The following is a 25,311-nucleotide window of genomic DNA, read 5'->3' as shown; positions in this document are numbered from 1 at the left end:
AAGTAGAACTGTAATTTTAGCAGAAATACGTAGGCAGCAGTGTTGGTCAAGTTACTTGGAAATAGTAATTAGTTACTGATTACTTCTCCAAGAAAGTAATCCAGTTACTTTACTGATTACTTATTTTCAAAAGTAATTAGTTACTTTACTAAGTTACTTTTCAAAAACATGATGCACGACCTGAATACGCTATAAAGCAATAGACCTTTCAGCCTAATTCTATTCTTTCTGCATATTCCATCATCTAAAATCTAATCAAATGAAACACTCTCTTTTTTTAAACTTGTTTTATTAGTTTCAATATTTTAACTTTATGCACATTGCATCAAGCAAAAATTAAATTAAATGCAACAGTCTCAGACTTTTGATGAACATTTAAACCTATTTTCTGCACATTCCACCATATTTTAATGAAATAAAGAAAGTCCTTCTTCTTCCTTCTTGCTAGGTGCTTGCTCAGATTTGAGGTGGAATTTTGACATTCTCCAACGGGGGTCCTGTTTCTAGATCAGGATGCTCTCTACACACGCAAGGTCTCTCGCTCACTCTCCCTCTCTGCGGGTGCGCGTGCGCTACGCAGTCTCTGTCTCGCATGCACGCTCGCTCTAGATTCCGGGAGATTTAAACTAATTTGCGGTATAACTAGTGGCTCAACAGGTAGATCTATAGATAAACTCATCTTTCAGGCATTTGACCGACCGGGTTGACACTTCAGCGTGAGAAATCGGGGGTGTGGCGTGTGAGATCAATAAAATGCGTGTCTCTCTCAACACTACACATTTCGGTGTTTACCACTGACGTCGCGGCGCTCATACATCATTGTCACTCACGCACGACTCATGGCACGAGACAATCTCACGAAACAAAATGACGGTTAACTAACGCAGTAACACAGCCTTCTTACGGGGAAGTAACAGTAATCTAATTACTGTTTATGCAATTGTAATCCCTTACTTTACTCGTTACTTGAAAAAAGTAATTGGATTACAGTAACGCGTTACTTCTAACGCGTTACTGCCCATCAGTGGTAGGCAGTAGGCCATTCTTATGTGTTAGTGTTCAGTGTTATCATGAGTGGCTTTACCTTTGTTCCCAGATACATAATCTGCCCTGCATTGCTGCAAACAGACTGGTAACATGTCTTCTCTCCAACTAGTGCCTGAAGATGTACATAGGAATAGTGATTTAATGTCTTCACCACTATATACTAACAACAAAAACTCATTTGTCTCTATATGCCTAACACAGAAAAAGTAGAGAAACTATAGAAAGGATCTTCCTTGATCCAACAATTAAAGTTGTTACCATGGAAATGAGAAATGCAGCAAAGAGTGCACTGACATACAACTTCCATGAAGCAACGTGAATAGACATAGTAGAATTATAATTGAAATTTCACAACAAACTTAAATAATTTTATATTTTTTTTACTTGACTATGACTGAGTATATTGTACAGTTGTTTTTGATCAGTTCTATTTAGTATTATTTATATACTATTGTAGTATTTAGTAATTAATTTGAATTAACATTTATTTTTATTTTATATGATGTTGTCTTTTTATTATTATGTTTTTTATATTTAGCTTTCATTTGTTTTATTTCAGTTTTACTAATTGTATTGTTAATTTATTGCAAAGGGGTTATGATTTATTTTACTTTAGCTTTACTTCAAATGACAAAAAATATTTATAATGGTTTTTAATGCCGTTTTTGATCCAATGACATCATTCACATAGTTTTGTTGTTTCTTTAGGTATAGTAAACAAAGACTTTTTCTCCCATTCTTAAATACTTTTATGCTTCAAATAAAACCAAGCTCGTGAAAAAAGGGAGCATTTGCTGTTGCACATTATAAGCTACAACATGCACCAGACCAAATGGTGAAAACTTGTCATGTCATCATCCTGGTCCTTACCAGTGCTTGGCTGACATTTCCACCGGTAGCGAGGGATTTAAAATGGCTGCTGTTGTAAACCAGCTGCAGCTCAGCCATGTCCACTGTTTCCAGCTCCTCCTGACTGGGCCGATCCACCACTCGCAGCTTCTCTGTGCTGTCCATTAACACAAGCGTGCGGGGGTTTATCCACTGCCAATAGACAAGAGAAAACATGAAACTACACATTGCCATAAAAGTAATCAAACTCAAATGAAGGTTAGTGAGGGTCTGACTCACGCTCAGATTGATGAGGTCACAGTTGAGTTGGAGCTGTCTCTGTTTGATGACATGGATGGTGCCAGACTCATCTTTTTTAACCTGTGCACCAAAACAATAGATTGGGTTGATTATTGAATGACCTTTATTAAAGGTGAAGTATGCCACTCGTTTGCCACGGTTCGGACCAAGGGGTCAAGGTTTGATTGGATGGTCCAGTTAGTCCATGCTGTAAGATGTTGTAGCTACACCATCTGGTTCCAAAAAGCATTGTTCGCCATTGACACCCAAGTATGCATATATTGGGCTTTTTTTATAGTTAGTTAGTTAGTTGGTTTTACTTATTTTATATTCAATAGCATTTATTTATTAATCCATTTTATTTTGCTATTCTTTTTTTTTTTTTTTTTTTTTATTAAATGGCTATTGTTAGATAGTGCTAAAACTCAAAAGTTTTTGCAAGCAACATATGGATTACTGATTTTAATATATTTTAGCAGATGTTAAACTAGTGCCCAGATTTTCTGTGGCTCCAGAGTGATTAGTCACGTGGCATTAGCAGTAGGGCTGCACAATTAGAGGGAAAAAATCAAATTGAAATTTTTCTGACAAAAATTGTGATTGCTATTTAAAATTAAATTTACACAAATAGGCTACAGGTTTGCTATGCTTTTTTTCAGGATTGCACAATTTGGCCAAAAATGTCTGAGCACACCCTACTCCGAGACACATCGGATCATAAGCTTCTCACATGTAAAAGTACATACTGCCTCTCTCCACACTGAAACACACAGCGCATATATTTATTTAATTAAATCACAGCCTTTGCAGTTTGATAATCTCACCAAGCCATATTGTGATTTCAGTTTTAATTTGATTAATCGTGCACCCCTAATTTAAGGCTCAGGTAATTTGGTCCTAAAAATCCTTGTGTGCCAATCAGCAAATGTTTCTCCGTATATATATATACACACTGATGAGCCAAAACATTATGACCAGTCACAGGTGAAGCGAATAACATTGATCATCTCCTAACAAAGCCACATATTAGGGTCTGGGTAGTTTAGATGGTAAAGTAACAATCAGTTATCCTAATCCACATATTGGATGCAGGAGAAATGGGCAGGAATAAAGATCTGAGCAACTTTGACAAGGGCCAAATTGTTATGGCAAGGCGATTGGGTCAGAGAATCTTTGAAACGTGAAGGCTTGCTCCAGGTTGCTCCTGGTCAGCAGTGGTGAGAATTTACCAAGAGTGGACTGAAAAGGGACAAACCACAAACCGGCGACAGGGTGTTTGGCGCCCAAGGCCCACCGATGCACGAGGGCAACAAAGGCTATCCCGTCTGGTCCGATCCAACAGAAGGTCTACTGTGGCACAAGTCAGACAAAATTTTAATGATGATTAAGGGAGGAAGTGTCACAACACACAGTGCATCACACTCTGGTGCATATGGGGCTGTGTAGCCACAGACCAATCAGAGTGCCTATGATGACCCCTGTCCAACACCGAAAGCGCCTACAATGGGCACGCGAGCATCGGAACTGGACCTTGGAGCAGTGGAAGAAGGTCATCTGGTCTGATGAGTCCCATTTTCTTTGACATCATGTGGACAGATGTGTACATGTGTGCCATTTACCTATGGAAGTGATGGCACCAGGATGCACTGCATGTGGAAGATGACAGTCGGTGGAGGGAATGTGATGCTCTGGGCAATGTTCTGCTGGGAAACAGTGGGTCCGGCCATTTATGTGGACATGCATTTGACATGCCACCTACCTAAACATTGTTGCAGACCAGATAAAATCCTTCATGACAATGAAAGTGGCCTCTTTCAGCAGGATAATGCACCCTGCCAAACTGCACACATTGTTCAAGAATGATTTAAGGAACATGATGAAGAGTTCAGGGTGTTGCCCTGGGCTCCAAATTCCCCAAATCTCAATCCAATTGGATGTGGCTCCACCTCGCAACCTACTGGATGAAGGATATATACACCTCATAGGATCTGATAACGTCTTGATGCCAGATACTACAGGACACCTTCAGAGGTCTTGTAGAGTCCATGCCTCGGCAGGTCGGCGCAGTTTTGGCAGCACACAGAGGTACAACAGCATATTACGCAGGTGGTCATGATGTTTTGGCTCATCATCGTGTAGTTTTCTCCTTAAATCATATATGTCCTTGTTTTGGACAAACAGGTACAGTTGTCCCTGCCCAAACCATTAGTATGTCCAACCACTTGAGATGTTCGAACAGAATAAAAATGACACAGTTCACCTTTAAATCAAGATTCCATTTATCACTTTTAAAAGAGTGTTGCTCAAACAGACCAGAAGGAAGTGGATGGTGTCTCCTCTACAGAAGGCTAGAACAGGGTTGATTGCTTTCTGTACTGCCACAAACTGCCACGCCAACAAGGGAACGCTCGTAGGATCCGTCTGCATACAAAACCATAAAAATGTATGAGATGGTTAGAACTGCAATGATTAAAGTCCAGACCAAAAACACATTTATCCTGCCACTTCATTGTTAACACTATGTTCATACTGCCACACTTGCTGGTGCTTTTTCGACTTTGCACTTAATTGGCATCTTTTCCTACCAGCAGAAATAATCATCACTCCTCACTACACTGACTTTTCCAGTGAAAAGGATACAAAGAAAATGTTTGCAGGAACCTCAAAACTCCATCATAACCCAAATCAATCATGTGAAGGCAAAATTGAGTGATATTTGCATGCTAATGGGCAACTGGTCCAAGTGCTCTGTAGTAAATGAATCCAATTTAGCTAAATCTAATTGAAGAGAGCAACCTCCACACAGGCATAAATGAGACGATAGACCAGATGAATCCAGCTAAACAGTCACTTAAGGAATTTAAATGTAACTTCCAATAAAAAGTTTTACAATACTGTACATAAAAAAGTGATTTTCAAAAATGATGTGGCAGAAATAATGCACTGACATGTCTAAATGTATATCATATTTGCAGATAATTTGCTCTAAAGCATGAAATGAAAGTTAAGACCAACTTTACTTCCGTATTGTGAAGTATTTCTGAGTGAAATTAATTATCTGGGGAAAAATGTGCAAATGTATGTGCATTGGTGAATCAATTACAGTAACACCAGTAACATAAGAAAATAAACATGATTTGTCTATAATTTGTTTTGCATTATTATTTCACGGCAACTTTAAAATCGAAAACTCACTCTCATGTCGCTCTAAATTCAACAAATGCAACAAAACTGATCTTTTTCATAAGCATGATGATCACTGGCTGTCAAATACAATTGCAATTTTGAAGTTGAACAAAAGTCTAATGGGTTTGGAATGAAATTACTGAGTAAATGACAGAATTTTCATTTTTGGGTGAACTAACTCTTTAAAGGCCAATTCACACCACACAGACAAACGCCAACAAACACCAACAAACAAGTCTGCAGTTGGATTTAGAATTTTATGAAAAATAACTGTCATGTTCACACTGCCCCAACAGACACCAACAAAAGCTGATTGAACATGTTCAGTCGGGTGAAAACAAACCCCGACCAACACAACATACGCCGACAGGGTTCACATACTGATCCAACAAAACCCAACAGATATGTTTGCTGGCGTTTGTCTGGGTGGTGTGAATTAACCTTAAAATATGCATGATTACACTGAGATCAGGGCTGTGTAAAGTTAGGTAGGTACTGCAGGATAAATGTATCAACCTGTACATTGTATTTGCAGTTGTTGAGAAGAGGAAAAACACTAGAGATGCAGTCGATCAAATGTACGTGCTGTGAAAACAAATACTAACATAAATCTTAAATACAGAGGGTATAAGTTTATGATTTAGATGCCGTGTCAATAGCTGCTGGAAAAACAGAAACAGGCATAAACACACCCTGAGAATGAAAGTGTGTACTGCACCTTGCCGTAGGGAAAAGTCATCCACACTTTGAGTGAAGGCTTCAGTCCTATCAGCAGAATCTGTCAAAATAAAGAGTTCAGAGGCTGAATAAAACTGCAGTCAGACAGAGAGGATCTGATTGTGTTTCGATGTTAGTGGCTGACTGGTGCCTCAAACAAAGAAGTAATTCATCTGACAATACTGATATCAATTTCTTTCATGCTAAATAAAACTTAACTTATTTTAAAGCAAAAAAAGCCTACAACTCAGCACAAGATATTATAGATTTCACCCAAATAAAAGAAAAATATAAGCCCTTTGACAACACAAATTTCACCCAATTTAATGCAGTGATACAGTGACATATACATGTATGATATACACTTCCATTCATAAGTTTAGGGTTGGCAAAATTGAAGACAAGTAATGATGCTGAATTTTTTTTGGGGGGGGGATATGACAAACATAAAAAATTACCAGTGTCACATGACCCGAAATCATTCTAATGTTGATTTGGTACTCAAGAAACATTTCTTATTATCAATCTATAGAACAGCTGCCGCTTAATATGTTAGAAACAGTGATACATTTTGTTTAGTTTATTTGGATGAATAGAAGGTTCAAAAGAACAGCATTTATTTGAAATAGAAATCTTTTGTAACATTATAAATGTCTTTATTGTCATGTATGTTATGGGAGTAATCAAGATGTATTAAAATATATTCCTAATTTTCATTCATTGTCTTAATATATAAAAATAATTAATGAAAAAGATATTGACAGCATTTTCAAAATCCTACTTTACAGTATGTGCTGACCCAAATTGTACATTAAATGACAACCCAACCCAAAAAGTGTAAATTAAGTAAAAACCAAAGACTGCAATGTATCAATATTGATTTTCATCAATACAGTAAGTCAGGCTGAACAGGAAAATTGACAATTTAGTAAAAGTATAAAGAGTAGCAGAGATGTTATTTGACAGCCGAACACATGAAACAAACAATGGGCCAAAAAAAAAATTCTGTTTCAAGAGATTTCAGTTGGCACAAACCATGTTTATTCTCGATGTAAATGAACCAGGGCTCCAAACTGTAACTAAATGGTTCAATTTTTCTAATTTTCCTGCAGGTACAACTGCATTTTAGATCGCATTGGTGTGATAACAAAACTGTATTTGATTATGTGCTGCCATATTATGGGAAATACCTAAAGCCAAAAAAATCCAAGAATGGGATGAAACAATTGAACCGACTGAATTATCTGAATAAGCCAATGGACAGTGCACTGAGTGCAGCATGACCAACTGCATAGCATTGAGACTGAGTTTCAACTATGCATCCCAGCACAAATATGAAGTTTCTAAAATTTCCATTGTTTAGTCTACTATTTTTTTATATCAAATACTAGAGCTGCTCAATTAATCGTTAAAAGATCGTAATCTTGATTCAACCACACACACCATCTTATTCCTGAATGACAACGATTCGGCTATGTCTATTAAACATTTGACAAGTATGATCACGACCCAGAGAGAGCAGTTGTCATGTAAAAAACAGCTTCACAAACAGTCTTTTCAGCCACACAGTACCATCATTTCTGTGTTAAAATAATTCAAATTATCACAGAAGTTTTAGTTTATACTTCAGATATAAACACTGATTATGTATACGGTAGTGAATAGAGTAAACCACCTTTTGAAAGTAACTTGGTGCTTCAAATAAAGATTGTATCGATTTCATCGTTACACCAGATGGTGACAAGTGACAAATCTATATGTCACCGAATCATTTCTTCAAGAGATTCATTAAAAAATGCAGATTAATCTAGTATTGAAACAAGTGAAGTCTCTGAGTGAGTCGTTGAATCATTCATTCAAAACTATTGTTTTAATTAATTCACATTAATGAAATATATGTAAATAGATTGCAGCAATTAATGTTTTGTCAGAACCTCAAGTAAATTAAATGTTATTGTTTAGTTGATTATTCACAATCGTGGGAGAATCGTGATCTCTACTTAAAAAAAAATTGGGATTCTCATTTTATCTGGAATCGTGCAGCTCTACCAAATACAGTAATTTGTTTTGTGGAAAGCACAGCTGCCATTGTATTATTATAATACCACATTTAAATGAAAGATACAATACTATGGTCGGTATTGGGGATTTTTTAAATCTAAAGAGATCTTGAAGTCAGCAGCTGAAATCATTTCAGAAAATTCTGAAATTAGAATAGAAGTCATAACGACACATCCACACAATAATTGAGATATCACAACAATACTTAACACCGTTATAAATTTTGCTGATATAGTACTGAGAGACACACATGAAGGTATTGTGACAAACCTAGTGAGTAGACAGTAGTAGACTGTACTGTATGAGTATACCTTAGTGAGTGATGCCATGGCCAGAAGGGAGTACTGGGTAATGGGATGATCTTTCAGTTCAGGTCCAGCATGTAGAGGCTCAACACAGCAAACCTCACCTTTAGAACCACTGAATAAACACCTGGATTCACACGTCCTCATTCCCATTACCCTCCTAGAGAAAGAGAAAGAAAGAGAAAGAGAGAGAGAGAGAGAGAGAGAGAGAGAGAGAGAGAGAGAGAGAGAGAGAGAGAGAGAGAGAGAGAGAGAGAGAGAGAGAGAGAGAGAGAGAGAGAGAGAGAGAGAGAGAGAGAGAGATTATGAACCACTGATAATAGAGTGCCAGCATTGCAGCAGTGAATGATAAGATGCCTTGACAGGTTATAAAGATTTTTTTTTTTTTTTTCACTAAACAAAGGCATTCGGTGGAGAATGAAGGAAAATGTCCTTCTCCAATAAGGCATGAAAGACTACAGAGATAACAGTATTCATCAATTGATACGGATTCAGATAATTAGATTTCTGTTGGCATCTATTGGACTTTGAATGATTAAAGGGATAGTTCACTTTGAAATTAATTTTTGGTATGTTTTAGCTTACCTCAAGGGCATCCAAGATGTAGGTGTCTTTGTTTCCGCTGTAGTTTCAATTTTGATATTTTTAGGTCAAACCGTTCTTGTCTGTCAGTCATATAATGCAGGTCTATGGTCACTTCCTCAAAGAGCATGCACAGAGAAGTCCAATTTAAACATGATTTAATGACTTGTAAATGTAAGTACACATTGATGGCCTAAGACACGAAACGAGCGGTTTGTGTGAGAAAACGAACAGTATTTATATCGTTTTTACCTCTTGTAAACACAGCCACGTCCAAGTGATCTGAGGGCGCGGGCGCTTCGGTCTTTTCCGGTCACTCATTGTTTACACAGAACAGAGATTGTAGGTAAGACGGCTAATTAAAATGGTACTAATTTGCGCTTGTCCGGGATGTTTAAACCGTCGTAAAAGAAAACAATAAAAAAAAAAACAATAAAATTTTTTTTAAAAAAATTGTATGAGTGACGTACACGCGCGAGAGATCACTTCCGGCGCTTTCCGGCGCTTGCCCGGAAAAGACCGAAGCGCCCGCGCCCTCAGATCACTTGGACGTGGCTGTGTTTACAAGAGGTAAAAACGATATAAATACTGTTCGTTTTCTCACACAAACCGCTCGTTTCGTGTCTTAGGCCATCAATGTGTACTTACATTTACGAGTCATTAAATCATGTTTAATTTGGACTTCTCTGTGCATGCTCTTTGAGGTGGTGACCATAGACCTGCATTATATGACTGACAGACAAGAACGGTTTGACCTAAAAATATCAAAATTGAAACTACTGCGGAAACAAAGACACCTACATCTTGGATGCCCTTGAGGTAAGCTAAAACATACCAAACATTTATTTCAAAGAAAACTATCCCTTTAAGTCGAGGGGTGTGACAGAGCTCTATTCTAAGCCATTGGCAGGAAAAGCAATGAAAAACGAAACGAAAATAAATTAGAAATATGATGCAAATTTTAACATAATACTAAAAATTTCAGTTAGTGCTTATAATCAAAATAAATGTAAAATAAAATTGCAGCTTTAAAAAAAAAGATATTTTTCTATGTTTAATATAATATTGAAACAACAAACTTCATGTAACAAACAAATAGAAACTTTTAGGGCAAAAAATGCGCAAACCCTTTTAAATGAGGCATGGTATTCTGTTTAGCATTAACCAATCACATTCAAACTCTTAATGAAAAGTAATTATAATCCTCCAGTCATCAAAGTGATTCTGATTAATGCTGAATAAATTTCAGATGCTTCTGTAGGACATTCTTAGTATTTTCTTGGCTGTATTTTATTGGGAAAGCCTGGCTTGCAAAGGATGAGTTGGGATCTCTCTGTGGATCAGGAGAAGGGTACAAAAGTATTTCCAAAACATTAGATGTGCCGTGGAACACCATGAAGTCAAGTGATGAAAATGTTGTTTTAGGTTTTTAGTTTTAGTTTACAGTATCAGCCTATGGGTCATTGTCAGAGTGGATGAAGCTCTACTGCCCCCTGCCCAACAGTTATCTGTACTACAATGTTACAATGCCACTTTTGTTTATCAAATTAGATTCACGTTATTACATGTAATATAAACCAAATCGATGTACTTCAATTCAATCATATCTTGAGTTTTATAAAGCACATCGCACCTGAATGACAGCTCAAACACTGATCCGCCACTGTCATTACATACAGCTAGCGCCGGGTGGTCAGTGAACTGCAGAAAGAGAGAGAGAAAAGTGCTTTATGCAATGTCAATGAACAACAAAGTGCGTGAAGTACATACATAAGTGCTGTGCAGAACCTTCACATGTAGTATGGCAGTGCCGGGTGGATGGGCGTCTGTGATAGTGCGGAGCAGCTTCCCATTGGCCAGATCCCACATGGTGATCTGCATTAGAAATAAATGGACACTTCCCATTAAATATGTACACAAACATTATCATTATGAAAGTTATTCGCAATCGAGATTGTTTGTCAGTTTAAGGGTTTGTTGCCGCTAACCTGTCCTTTGGCAAAACCACACAGTAGTCGTGTGCAGTCGTGATTTATACTGAGAGCTGACACCGCACCGTACTCCGCTCCTGTCGCTGTGGTACCCAGGCAGAGTCGCAGAGCCTGGTTCTGATCTGAAATCATAATTTACAAATTAGTCCAAGCAAAGAATTTACGCAAATAGTAATTTTGTAATACTTGCAAACACAGCCGCAAGCAAAACGCAAACAAACAAAAAGCGTGCAAACAGCCATGGCAAACTTCTCAACCCATATTATTCTTCTACAATAAAAAATGCTTTAGCTGGTTTAACATGCTCTTATGTCATTTCACACTAGACATGCAAGCAGCATGTATTTTTTGGTGCCCATGTTAACAGGTTAGAGCACTCACACTGCACGTAGTGCACAATAATTTTTGCTGTGCTTTTCATGTTGAATTAAAGTGATAGTGCACTGTTCCTGGCCAATTAGCAACTTCACTATAAAAGCATACAAGGATCAGCAAAAACATTAAGACCACTGACAGGCGAAGTGAATAACACTGATTATTGTGGCAAGCCGGACAGCGCGGAGAGCCGTGGAAACGGAGCACAAACTCGAGTCCCACGGAGGAGTGACGACAGTGCAAGATGAGAGGACCAGGCCTGGACTTTATGTTGGTGTTTTGTTTTTAATTTAAGCAGCAGTCGTCCATGAGGGGCTGGCGCTTTACTTTTGTTTTGTTTAGAGATGCACCAATTGGAATCAGCCAATTGTCCACATGATCGGCCCGGAACGGTAACCGGCTGGTTAGTCTCACGTCTTTCTGATTCCGATCCGGTCCGTTTTGTTGGCAGCGGCACAGACAATAACATTAGCTGCGTGTTCTCGCTCTCTTCTCTCAGACGGCGAAGTTACACACACCCGCCTCCTCTCACTCACTCGTCTCATTCGCTCCGATTAATAAGGGCTTGTATTGTGCATAATTTTACTAATTCCCGCAGGTTTCGCACTCACATCAAAAGCGTGCATACCAATGATCTATATAAGTGGAGCGCACAAACCGCCTCTCAGTCTCAAGCAGCTTGTGAGTTGCAAGTTAGTGATAGGACAAATTAAGCTTTACAAAGCTTTGAATCAATTGAACCAATTGCTTGGCAAAATGATTCACTGTTTCGAAAGGGTCGAACTTCGAAGTGGCACACGCTGGTGACCCCTGCTGGTCAGATCAAGTGTCTGTATAATATGTATCCTTTTATCAATTTTCAGGGCTTGTTTGTTCCATGGATGGGTCAGCTAAACAATAAGAGGCCAATAAGAGACTATTAACTACTAATATTACTTTTAATTTAAGTAAAGTAAAGTAAAACGTCAACAAAGGTATAAAACTGATCAGAGATCAGGTAAAACCCATAGACACCTTATCAATGGTTCACTGCTGGGGGGGCGATCTCAGTAAATCTGCATGATTCATGGGTTCACAGAGATCATCGCCGCCCAGCGGTGAACCATTGAAATTTAGACCCTTAAGCCGGCTTTCCACTGCACACGACATTCGCATACGATTGTCGCATTTCGTCCCCTAGTGTCAGTCGCATGGAACTTTGAAATTGGTCGTGAAGCAACCGTTACCCTCGGCTATTCACAATGGTAAAATTCATGATGAATGTAATGCATGCATGAATATATCCACACAAAACAAATTACCCTCAATACATCTACAATAAAAACAATAGATTTTACAGAGCTAATCAATATTGATTTAATAATTATAAAATATTTTTTCTGCCATAATTATTAATAACCGACATTTTACAGAAATAGTGTTTACAGAATAACATTAAAGAGTTGAAATGTTGGTAATTCTAGCCTCACGCTCATAGTTTTGATTAGAATACATCACATTCGGTCGGCCGGTCGCATACGGTCTAGCCGCAGAAGTTCAGATATTTCAACGGATCCAAAGCTCAAATCGGATACGAATTTTCCGCATACGCATATGATCGGAACTCCCCGCAGCTCCCGTACGACTCTCCATTGGAAATGAATGACTTCCGGTCCAATGGCTGTCGTTTGTCGTGTGCAGTGGAAAGGCGGCTTTATGATGTAACGAAGACTTGTTTACTGAAATCACGTGATTTTGGCAGTTTTGGCTTGTCTCTGTCTCTCCTCATCCTTCAGTCTCCTTTTCTCTCGCCTCGTCTGTCAGGGTGGGGCAGAGAGCCCTGGAAACGGAGCGAGGCCGTGGCGCGAGTGCTAATAAGCCCACGGAGGTGTGCTCCAGAAAGATAAAAGGAGGAGTGACGACAGTGCTAGACGAGAAAGGACCAGGCCTGGATTTTATGTTGGTGTTTTGTTTTAATTTAAGCGGCAGTTGCCTGTGAGAGGCTTTCGCTTTACTTTCGGTTTGTTCTTTGTTTATTTTATGAATAAAGTTACGTTGATCATTTGCTGGTTCCAGCCTAGTCCTTCCCTGAGCCTTTAAACCTTGTTACAATTATTTTGTTACAATGGCACCTGTCAAGGTTTGGGATATATTAGGCAATCGCTTCTTGAATTGTTAAGCAAGATGGTCAAGTAAAACGATCTAAATGACTGACTTTGAAGGACCAAATAGTGATGACTAGACGACATCCATATGACTATGGACATCTCCAAAACGGCTTGTCTTTTGGTGTGTTCCTGGTATGCAGTGGTTAGTACAAACTTGGTACTAACCACTGCATACCAGGAACACACCAATACCAACCACAAGTGGTGCAAGGAAGGACAACTGGTGAATCAGCGTCAGGGTCATGGTGCCCAAGGCTCATTGGTGCATCTGGTCCGTCTGGTCCAATCACACAGAAGAGCTACTGTAGCTCAAATTGCTGAAAGACTTAATGCTGCCCATGATAGAAAGGTGTCAGAACACATAGTGCTTCACAGTTTTCTGCGTATGAAGCTGTGTAGCCGCAGACTGGTCAGTGTCCATGATGACCCCTGTCCACCATCAAAGTGCCTACAATGGGCACATGAGCGTCAGAACTGGACCATGGAGCAATCCGATCCATGGAGGCTCCACTCCGCAACTTGCAGGACTTAATGGATCTGCTACTTCTGTCTTGGTGCCAGATACCACAGGACACCTTCAGAGGTCTTGTTGAGTCCATTTCTTGACATATCAGAGCTGTCTTGGCAGCATGAGGGGCCGTGGATATATGCAATATTAGGCAGGTGGTTTTAATGTTGTGGCGGATCAGCGTATGTCTACTGCAGTGGTTCTCAACCAAGGGTCCTGGGTCCACTGGGGGACCTCAGCAAACTTCCCAGGCCTTAAGAGAACTTAAATGATTTAAGAATTGATTTTAACTAGCCTTATTATTATTAAGTGTGATTTCTATACCTGGTCACGTAATGTAAAACAATAACATTTTCTAGGTATGCCAAGATCTAAAATGTGTTATTTTGTAGAAAATGGGAGAGTAAAAAAAAAAACAATTCTTAATCAAGAATCATTTGCAATGTATTTGCCTGTGTGATGTTTTAGATCCCGTAATATCAAAATGAGACATTTTTGGAGCTTGATTAAATAAATGCTTTGTTTATAATGAGGACGACATTTTAATCTACGGAATTTGCAGGATGTTTTAACAGTACAAAGAACTCTTATATCAAAAGATAAAGGCAAATTTGATTGACCCCTTTAAAACTTATGGACTCCTGAAATTTAGTTATTTTAATTGCATTATTTTAGTTATTTTAATCCATACTGTTTTCACACTTACAGAAACAGTAACTGTTTTTGTAAATTAAATGAACTATATTGTATCATCAGTAGCAACAACCACAGGAGCTATTTAAATGATTTAAACTAGAAGTATTTGTTAAGTTGAAGACTAATTTTACCATACTGTATAAGCTACACTACACAGAATGCTACAGTGTATGGCTTAACATCTTATATGGTGTGTGTGTGTGTGTGTGTGTGTGTGTGTGTGTAGGGGGGACATAATCGCATCACAGAAGAGTATGGTGGTGATCTTAAACAAAAAAAAAAGTGCTGACAGGCTGACGATGATCAGACGACTATACAATAATCTGTGGCTCAGTGGTGCACTAGAAACTCCCAGTATGAAAGCACAAAAGACACATGCAGCTTTTTGTGCCGCTTCTGCTCTGCTTAAGCATCCGGTGTGAAACGGGCATTACTGTATTGCAATGCTAAACATGATGGAATGGAAAAAAATTTAAACTGTGATATAAATTATTTATTTTTTTACTATATTAATACATTACCTTTTCCTGAAAAATCCACCCCAGACAAGCCAAGACAGTGAGATAGTAGTTTAAAACACTCAAAACACATACTATTATAGTAGTACATTTAAAGAGTTCTAAAACTGCATTTTGATGTTAAGAATGACTGATAAGCACAGCGATAAAGCACTGTGATAAAGTGCAAAAGATTAATAGATTAAAAATATAAAAAAATATAACATCTTTGCAAAAAACCTTAAAGTCCCCCTGTGGTGAAAATCAAGTTTTTAATGTTGTCTGTATGTCTATGTGGTGTTTTTAACATGCTTTAGGAGAAACCATGTGCAAATTCATAAGTCAACACCATTGCCGACTATTTTCTCCTTAAAACTACAGTGAAAAAAAGACAGTCTCAAAACCGTGGTTTAAAATCAACAGTGTTTCTTACGTCACAAACTACCTTGTAACCAATCACGTCAACGTGCCGGCGGGCTTTAGCATATCATTTACAGCAAACTAGCAGGGGAGTCTCGAGAGATGCCAGGTTATCCCGGTATATTTTTTTGTTGATCTGAATAATCGGGTAGAATTAGCAATATAGCAGGTGATTGCAGTATGTTTAGAATTATCAATATAGCAGTATGATGTATATTACGATGTTATAATGAACTATATGTCTTTGAGTTGTTCAAACCGTTTCTGATGATTGTTAGAAGGCAGACTGAGATGGCGAATGGGAACATAGTTTGTGTAACATTAGCAACACATTATTAGCGGTTTGATAACATAGTCAAGCAAAAGGCTAATCATATTAATTACCGTTATGTGTCTAACATTGTAAAGAGCATTTTACATTGTAAAGACCATTCTGCAGCGTTTACCTCAGTAAGTTGGCCGAGTGAATCTGTGAGCTGGTGTGAGAGAGTGGAGGCGGGGCTAATTTGCATATTCATGGTTCCGCGTAGCAAGGGTGTAGGGTTGCATTCAAGCTATTTTAAGGCATGAAGGATTTTTTTTCACAGGAAAAAACATTTAAATATGTAATTTTGGTGATCAAAGAGCTTTAAGGGATAAAATGATTGACTACAGGGGGACTTTAAATAAATTCCACTGTAGTGTCCTTTATCAAATTTAACACAACAGAACAGAATTGAATGATGTGCTTACCAAATACTAAGGCCAGACCATGTGACGTCCCTACAGCAATCACATTTGAAACAGTCTGCAAACACAAAAGCATTTCAGACATGAAGAAAAAAAAGGGAAAAAAAAATAGAAAACACAAGTAAGTCAAATACTCACTATTGCAGTTGGCAAGCCAGCATCAACTTTATCCTAAAGAGAGTTGGAAAGAGTAAAAGCACAGAATTAGAGTTAAGAGAGAAACAATTTCACAGGCATAGAGGAAATTTCTTTTGAAAGAGCCTCTGGTTTAAAGCTCTAATTAATAAAAACAAAAAAAAAGGAAGGATTGTGCACTATTCAGAAATGAATTGACAATGCCTGAATTTGACCTAATGAATGCAATGGAATTAAATAAAAACACGCGCATATATACACGCACATATTTTCTTGGCACTCAAAGCGCTTTACATAGAAGGGGGGAATCTCCTCAACCACCACCAATGTGCAGCATCCACCTGGATGATGCGACGGCAGCCATATTGCGCCAGAACACCCACCACACACCAGCTTACTGGTGGAGAGGAGACATAGTGATGAAGCCAATTGGTATATATATATGGGGATGATTAGGAGGCCATGATGGACAGAGGCCACTGGGCAAATTTGGCCAGGATGCTGGGGTTACACCCCTACTCTTTCGAAAGACATCCTGGGATTTTTTTGTGACCACAGAGAGTCAGGGCCTCGGTTTAACGTCTCATCCGAAGGACGGTGCTCTTTGACAGTATAGTGTCCCCATTACTATACTGGGGCGTTAGGACCCACACAGACCACAGGGTGAGCACCCCCTACTGGCCTCACTAACACCTCTTCCAGCAGCAACCTGGTTTTCTCAGAAGGTCTCCCATCCAGGTACTAACCAGGCTCAGCCCTGCTTAGCTTCAGTGGGCAACCAGTCTTGGGCTACAGGGTGATATGGCTGCTGGCATGCAGATATGTAGACATATACATATAAATATACATATATATATATACATATATATATATATATATATATATATAAATATATAGTACTGTTGTATAGTATATAAATATATTTGTTATCATACATACAACTAGGGATGCACCAAAGCATCGGCTGAACATCGGTAACGGCCGATATTTGCCTCGTTAACTGCCATCGGCCATCGGGAAATAAAAATGACATTCGCCGATGATTATTATGTGTCATGAACGCTGTGCTCAGGAGAAACTTTTTCCCTCTTTTTATTTGGGCGGGGGGAGATACCGAGATGGAAGAGGGCGCCCGCGCACTCTCCGTCCTCAGTAACTTAGATTAAACAAAGAAGATGGCGGTCGTGTGGCAATATTTTACAGTTTCAGAGAAAGATCAGCGTTTTGCAGTTTGCAATACATGTTCCATTGAAATTTCAAGAGGGGGGGCTGTTAGAAAGTCATTTAACACAACAAATCTCATTGGACATTTGAGAAGCAGGCACGAGGCGGTGTACGGCGATTACCTGCAAGCTGACCAACAACGGAAAAATGAAGCCGCCAAGAAAGCGCAAACCCCCGGTAAGACTCAGACTGCAATTGACACAGCGTTTGAGAAAGCCAAACAGCTGCCTTCCGACAGCGCCAAAGCGAAACAAATAACAAACAAGGTGATGGAGTTCATCGCTTTAGATGACCAGCCTTTCTCTGTAGTGGAGGACGTGGGGTTTCGGAGTCTGATAAAGTTTATGGAACCACGCTACCGAGCCGGCGTCACTTTGCTGAGGTCTGTCTCCCCGAAATCTACAACAATGTGGCCACGAACATTCATGAGCTACTGGCTTGCGACATCGCTGCAATCAGTTTCACCACAGATATATGGAGTTCAGATGTAAGCCCTGTGAGCATGCTTAGTCTCACGGCACAGTGGATTGATAAGGACTTCAACCTGGTGAAGGCAGTGTTGCACTCCCAGGAGTTCGCAGGTACCCACTCAGCATCTGCCATCTCGGAGGCATTTGAGAAAATGTTCCAGACGTGGAAAATCGACAAAACCGAGTTTCCACTCGCTGGAATAGTACATTTTATATGATGGAGAGCTTGCTGGAACAAAAGCGCGCACTTGCTACATATACCGCAGACTACGACCTCCCGGCCACTCTCAGTGCGCACCAGTGGCAATTAATTGAAAACTTTATAACACTCCTCTCCCCATTTGAACAATTGACGAGAGAAGTTAGCTCATCAGAAGCATCAGCTGCAGATGTCATCCCCTCTGTGACAGCCCTGAGACGTCTTCTGAGTAAGCAGGCTGACACAGACCACGGCGTTAAAACAACAAAGACCTCATTATTAGAGGCTGTAAATAAACGCTTCGATCAAATCCAGTACGATCCCATGTTCTGCATTGCCACCTATTTGGATCCCAGATACAAGGATCGTTACTTTGATGAGGATGTTAAACAACGCGCTCGAGAAATACTTGAGGCACACCTGTTGCCTGCTGCCGGTGCAGAGGATGGGACGCGCGAAGGAGAGCGCGCACATCACACAGAGCGCAAGAGGCAACGATCCAATAGAGCAGGGCCCTCCCTGCATGATGTGTTTGAGGAGATTCTGGAAGAAAATGGACCAGAGAGGACAAGTACCTCTGTATCCCAACAACTGGGTATTTTCCTGGCAGAGACCACTATTCCCAGAGGTGAGAGCGCACTCTGCTATTGGAGAAATAACCACCTGCGTTTTCCAGAACTCGCACAAATGGCACGCAAATACCTTAGTGCGCCATGCACCAGCACAGAGAGTGAGCGGTTATTCAGCTCTGTGTCTCATGTCTTGGATGAAAAGAGAAATAGGCTTTGCTGTGACAAGGCAGAGATGCCTATCTTTGTAAAGAAAAACATGCATCTTATTAAGAAGTAGGCCAGAGATACAGCAGGTGACTTATGTCATTAATGATCAGAAGTGGAGGTACTGTTTTTGTTTTATAAGATGCCCCATGTTCCAGCCTGTGAGTTCTGAAACACTGTAATGTTTTATTCTGTATGAGAAATACACAAGGTGAAAGATTGCCCTATTTATGTTTGTATTTATGAATAACATAATTTATTTATTTTAATAACATAATTTATTTATTTCACTTGTTTTTGCATTTACACTTGATGTATTTTTTTTTTTTTATCAGACAAATATTTTTTATTGGGCCATGAAAATAATCTCATTGAGTAAGTTTTTGTTTATCAGGCTAAAACCACTCAAATAATTTTGTTGGGCAATGTACTGAAACAATCTTTTCATTGATTAGAGTTAGCAGTCAAAGGTTTTTGAATGTTATTTTTCAGAAAAGAACTTGTCATAAATAAGGTTATAATGTCAACCAGAAAGTGACATTAAAGGTTGTTTTTGTTTCAGAAATTGGTCTGATTGAATTTGTGCTCATTCTAGGATAGTGTGATCAAGAGCCGAAAGACTTGTATGTTTCCGTGGCATAAAAGAAGGAATAAATAACAAAAAGAAAAAACATCGGCATCGGCATCGGCCATCGGCCAAGTTGTTATGTTAAACATCGGTATCGGCCCAGAATTTCCCAATCGGTTGCATCCCTACATACAACATACTGTATTTACACACAGCATATTTAGTATAGTATAGTATAGTATAGTATAGTATAGTATAGTATAGTATAGTATAGTATAGTATAGCATACACCAATGAGCCAAAACATCATGACCACCTGCGTAATATGCTGTTGTACCTCTGTGTGCTGCCAAAACAGCGCCAACCTGGTGAGGCATGGACTCTACAAGACCTCTGAAGGTGTCCTGTAGTATCTGGCATCAAGACGTTAGCAGCAGATCCTATGAGGTGTATATATCCTTCATCCAGTAGGTTGCGAGGTGGAGCCACCGCGGATCAAACTTGTTGGTCCAGCACATCCCACAGATGCTCAATTGGATTGAGATTTGGGGAATTTGGAGCCCAGGGCAACACCTTGAACTCTTCATCATGTTCCTTAAATCATTCTTGAACAATGTGTGCAGTTTGGCAGGGTGCATTATCCTGCTGAAAGAGGCCACTTTCATTGTCATGAAGGATTTTATCTGGTCTGCAACAATGTTTAGGTAGGTGGCATGTCAAATGCATGTCCACATAAATGGCCGGACCCACTGTTTCCCAGCAGAACATTGCCCAGAGCATCACATTCCCTCCACCGACTGTCATCTTCCACATGAACACTATCCTGGTGCCATCACTTCCATGGGTAAACGGCGCACTGCTGAGTCCGACCAGGAGCAACCCACAAGCCTTCTCGTTTCAAAGATTCTCTGATCCAGTCGCCTTGCCACAACATTTTGGCCCTTGTCAAAGTTGCTCAGATCTTTATTCCTGCCCATTTCTCCTGCATCCAACACGTGGATTAGGAGAACTGATTGTTTCATTACGGTCTAATCTACCCAGACCCTTATTTGGCTTTGTTAGGAGATGATCAATGGTATTCGCTTCACCTGTGACTGGTCATAATGTTTTGCTCATCAGTGTATAAGCAGTAGATTAAGTATTACTACTCTTACCGCAGCAGATACTATCTGGGCTGAGATGCCTTTCAGCACACTGCGTCTAAGAACAGATCCATGTACTGTAGCGTTAGTTTCCACTGCTTTCCTCCTCCTGAAATGAACATACACAGACTAATTACTAAAAGGAAAAATACTATATTCAATCACAAACATGCATCACAACATCAATATAAAGCATGTGTTGTCGATGTGTAGCCAGGTAAAGAAAGTGTCCGTTCCTCTTTAAGTGTGTGCGGTCTCCACTGTCAGAGCTGGCCAGAGAAGAGGTCTCACAGGAGTGGGCATCAATGTTCTCTGTGTTCAAAAGACACGTATCCTCTAGAATAAATGGCTCGTCCTCATCTTCAGGCTAAAAAAAAAAGTTTTGACAATTGAAATATTAAGCATGTTAAAACAAAAACACTAATACAAAACAAAGACTATAAATCTTACTGTTAAACCAAATGGTTTTGGTTTGTGAAATACAGATATAATGAGAAAAAAAGAAAAACATACTTTACCAGTGAAAAGTTTGGATGAATATAGCTAAATATAGATGATCATGGCCTAAAGGCTTATTCTTGCAGTTAGTTTAATATATTATCATTAAAAAGTTTGGGGACAGGAAAGATGCTTTAAATTGATTGAATAAAACAATATAGACATTTACAATGTTACAAATATTTATATTTCAAATAAATGCTGTTTGTTAAAGTATCACAGTTTCCACAATAATATTAAGCAGCACAACAGACCGTTTTCAACATTTATAGTAATAAGATGTCTCACATCAAATCAGCATATTAGAATGATTTCTGTAGGCTAATGTGACACTGAAGACATGTTAAAGAGTGAGTAGGTGTGCCCAAATTTTGACTGGCATATCTGCAAATCTAAAAGGGTGCTGCTGTAGGGCGACTATAAAGGTAAAAGATAACCTGACATACTGACCTCATTCAGAATGCTCTCCAGGGTCGGAGGAGTGTCCACTTGAGGGATGTCAAACTCTTTATCATCAATCTAAGAGGTAAATAATGCTTTTATAGTAATATACTTAATAGTAATACATACATGTATCAAAGTGGCAAGATGCCTGCAATGACTGAATACGTAAGGCTTCTTACCACACATACTAACAGCTTAACATTTGAAAATTACATTAACATTTACAAAAACATATGACAAATCACGAACTAATTGACTAAGAAAAACAAAAACACATTAAACGCAGTGATATCAAACACTGCATGAGTATGATATCAAACACTGCAAGTGTCATTAAGGACAACACGAAGCTTGTTAAAATAATTAACAAAATGAAACAAAACCATACAGACAAACACTGAAGCAGCTCAGTCTTACCGCCTCTATTTCCATTAAATTGAGCTGTGAGGACGCAGAAACAAGACTGCGACTGTCGGGAGATTCAGCCATTATACAGTCTTAGATCAGCTGTCGGGTTTAATATAATTTATAATATAGGTTTATCAGTTGTAGTCATAATGCTCTGCAGCAACAGTCAACATCCTTGAAAGTGTCGGAAAAGGCGGGACTTAACGGCATACGTAACCATTCCACTTCCTGTTTATACATCATTTTAATTTAAATCGTACACTATCAGTGTCTATAATTATTGTTATATTATTATTTTGATTAGTTTAATTATTTATTTATTTTTACTTTTCTTTTCACTTGTGACTGTAAAAAAATAGTAAAATGGTTTTACATCTTTTGCCGTTTTTATAGTGAAACAAAACAACATGGACATTAAAAGTTGCATTATGTTCGGACCCTACCAAATAGCAATAATAATAACAACGTTAATAATGACAATTTAAATTAATTATTATTTTTTCTAAGTAAGAAGTTATTTATTTACAATTAGCCTACATATCTAGACTCATAAACCACACAGACTGCTTTAATACAAATAGTTCGTATTAATTATTACAAATAGCTTTTTTAAAGTAGCCCATGCATGTTAGCATCTCAACTGGATAATATATCTACAAGCTATATTTGACCAGTCGTCTCAATGCAGAGGTTTGCTGCCCCCATGCGTTTATGATTATAATAGGCCTAAGCATTTCTGAAATTATTCAATTTGTTGATATTACTTTACACATAATTTCTTAAAATTCCATATAGCCTACCATAGTGTATAATTAGGACTCACATGGGAATCAGATCCCATTCCCGTTTACACATAACTCCATATAATTCCATTAATACCCAACAGTATGTCTCACAACACGCATGGTAATGCTTTCACATTTCTTTGTCACACAATTTAAATAATGGTTATTTTTGATAAATTCAGATTAGATACTGTCACATCAGTCTGAATTGGAGTGACAGTTCTATTGAAAAACAACCTGCTTATGAAACTGTAGGGTATAATTAGTGTATAATGCGTGAGCTATGGTACACTAACCATCCTTTGTTAATGAGAGACCTTTTCCTCTTTTCATCTGCTGGCAGAGATACACCAGAGACAGCAGGCAAATGTCAACCTCGTCATTTCATTGCTCTGAAAAAAAGGACACTGGTACTGTTGCGGTATGTAATGACAGACCTCACATTGTTACTGTTCCATTCAGTTCTTTCTGATATGCAGAAGAGGTGTGAGTCTGACAATATAATTCCAAAAGTGCAGCCAGTTACTAGATTAATGCTACACGATCAGCAGTGCATTTGTTGTCTGAGTATAGTAGAGTTAGTGAGATGCCACTTTCTCTCATTTAGAGATATTTCAGTTCTCAGGGTTCCAGGAGAAGTATTTGATTGCTAGTCACAGATGGATGATCGTACACAGCTCTCTGTTTGGCTGAAGATCTGGAAAGGAATCCAAAGACGGGGTGGTGTTTCTGGCTCTGGTTCACGGTCACCCTCATGGACATATTTAGAACCAGCATCATCTCAAAATAGACTATTTTCAAAACGAAAAGACCGGTCCAAGAACACTATAAGACCAAATGTATGTTTATGCAATTGAATACTGTGTTGCAGTCTAGACCATTCTATCTATCTATTACCATTTCAGTAATATCCGACTCTTGGTGATTCTATGGCCATTGGCCACCACTTGTTGAGAGACTGTCCAAGAATTTTCTTGGCAATGCTTTTTCCAGGGTTGATTGTCAGGTCCCAACCCTTCCCATTACAGTCTTGGGACACACACATTCACAATTTAGTGTCTTCATTTGACCTATACTGCATGTTTTTGTATTGTGGATTAAACCCAGGCAGACACAAGTAACATGCAAACTCCAAACAGAAAGGACTCCTGGTTCAGCCCGGACTTGAACCGGGGACCTTCTTGCTGTGAGGCGACAGTGCTACTGAGCCACTGTGCCATCTAGACCCATTGAGAATATTCATTTAGTTCATTTAATGCCTTGGGGGGCAGGGGGATGGGGGGCAAAATATTGATTTTCAATCAATATTGCGTTGTGTGATTTCTTATTTTAGATTTGTTTTAAAGCCTGCATCTGACCACAGGATTCAAGGGTACATATGTCAGCTTTGTTGGTATGATAATCAGAACCTCAATTGTGCTGTTGAACAGGTAAACCTGTGAAAGATATGCACGGATGAAGAGACCTTTACCCCCATTGTGCTGTTCCTGGGAAGCTCTGCGTGCTAGCGAAAGTTTGATTTATGGAAGATCTACAATAAGACATGCTTGAAGAGGTAATGTCTATTGCCATCAGACAATGATGCAAACTGACTAACCAGAGTTCCTTTGAAACTGAAAGTAGGATTAACCAAAGGCTTAGAGAACAGGGGTTATGTTGTGAAAAGTATTTCCAATAATATTGTTTTCAAATCTGTAAATCTGAACATTTATTCAAATGAACTGCACAAATGAGCAATCGAACCAAACCTGCTAAGTGTGAAGTCTACATAAAACCAAAATTTGACTTTAAATCCATGTAGGCCTACTACTTTTCAAAAATGTGGGTTATACAATTTTTTTAAAGCTCATTAATGCTGCATTTATTCGATCAAGTTAAAATTTAAATGTAATATATTTCAAAAAGTCATTTATTCCTGTCATGGCATTAGCATTATTTTCAGCATTAGCCTACTCCATTCTTCAGTGTCACATGAACCATTTCTTATTATTGTCAGAGTTGAAAACATTTGTGATAAATATTTCTGTGGAAACCACAATTTTTTTTTCAGGATTAGATTAATCGAAAGCTGAAAAGAACCAAATTTATTTAAAATAGTCATCTTTAACAGTGTAAAATGTAATTTTCCTTGCAAAAAAAAAAAAGTATTAATTTCTGTAAAATAAAATAAAAACATATAGGCTACTGGCCTATAATCTCGGCCAGTCCTTTGAGAATTTGCAGCTGGCTTTTATGTAGTGTTCAAGTTTAAACATGAGATATAATGCATTTGG

At 38.6% G+C, this 25,311-nt stretch overlaps 1 protein-coding gene across 1 annotated transcript in view; it reads right to left on the bottom strand.

Moving 5' to 3' along the window:
* vps8 (VPS8 subunit of CORVET complex) overlaps positions 1-22,433 on the bottom strand; it is a 163,294-nt gene extending 140,861 nt beyond the window's left edge. Inside the window, exons 1-15 of the mRNA XM_056254327.1 lie at positions 22,263-22,433; positions 21,852-21,920; positions 21,142-21,270; positions 20,916-21,014; positions 16,528-16,560; positions 16,393-16,447; positions 11,015-11,139; positions 10,815-10,901; positions 10,660-10,727; positions 8,451-8,604; positions 6,080-6,139; positions 4,489-4,596; positions 2,176-2,256; positions 1,918-2,088; positions 1,085-1,159 (exon numbers count right to left, since the gene is read on the bottom strand). Of these exons, the coding sequence (XP_056110302.1) occupies positions 1,085-1,159; positions 1,918-2,088; positions 2,176-2,256; positions 4,489-4,596; positions 6,080-6,139; positions 8,451-8,604; positions 10,660-10,727; positions 10,815-10,901; positions 11,015-11,139; positions 16,393-16,447; positions 16,528-16,560; positions 20,916-21,014; positions 21,142-21,270; positions 21,852-21,920; positions 22,263-22,334 (1,386 nt within the window). The 5' untranslated portion in view covers positions 22,335-22,433. The remainder of the gene's footprint in view (positions 1-1,084; positions 1,160-1,917; positions 2,089-2,175; positions 2,257-4,488; positions 4,597-6,079; positions 6,140-8,450; positions 8,605-10,659; positions 10,728-10,814; positions 10,902-11,014; positions 11,140-16,392; positions 16,448-16,527; positions 16,561-20,915; positions 21,015-21,141; positions 21,271-21,851; positions 21,921-22,262) is intronic.
* Between the last annotated feature and the right edge of the window lie 2,878 nt (positions 22,434-25,311).

This window comes from Rhinichthys klamathensis, unplaced genomic scaffold (assembly GCF_029890125.1).
Source record: "Rhinichthys klamathensis goyatoka isolate OS25496 unplaced genomic scaffold, OSU_Roscu_1.1 h1tg000111l_1, whole genome shotgun sequence".
NCBI classification, from domain to species: domain Eukaryota; kingdom Metazoa; phylum Chordata; class Actinopteri; order Cypriniformes; family Leuciscidae; genus Rhinichthys; species Rhinichthys klamathensis.
This window is presented reverse-complemented; position numbering and strand designations above follow the sequence as displayed.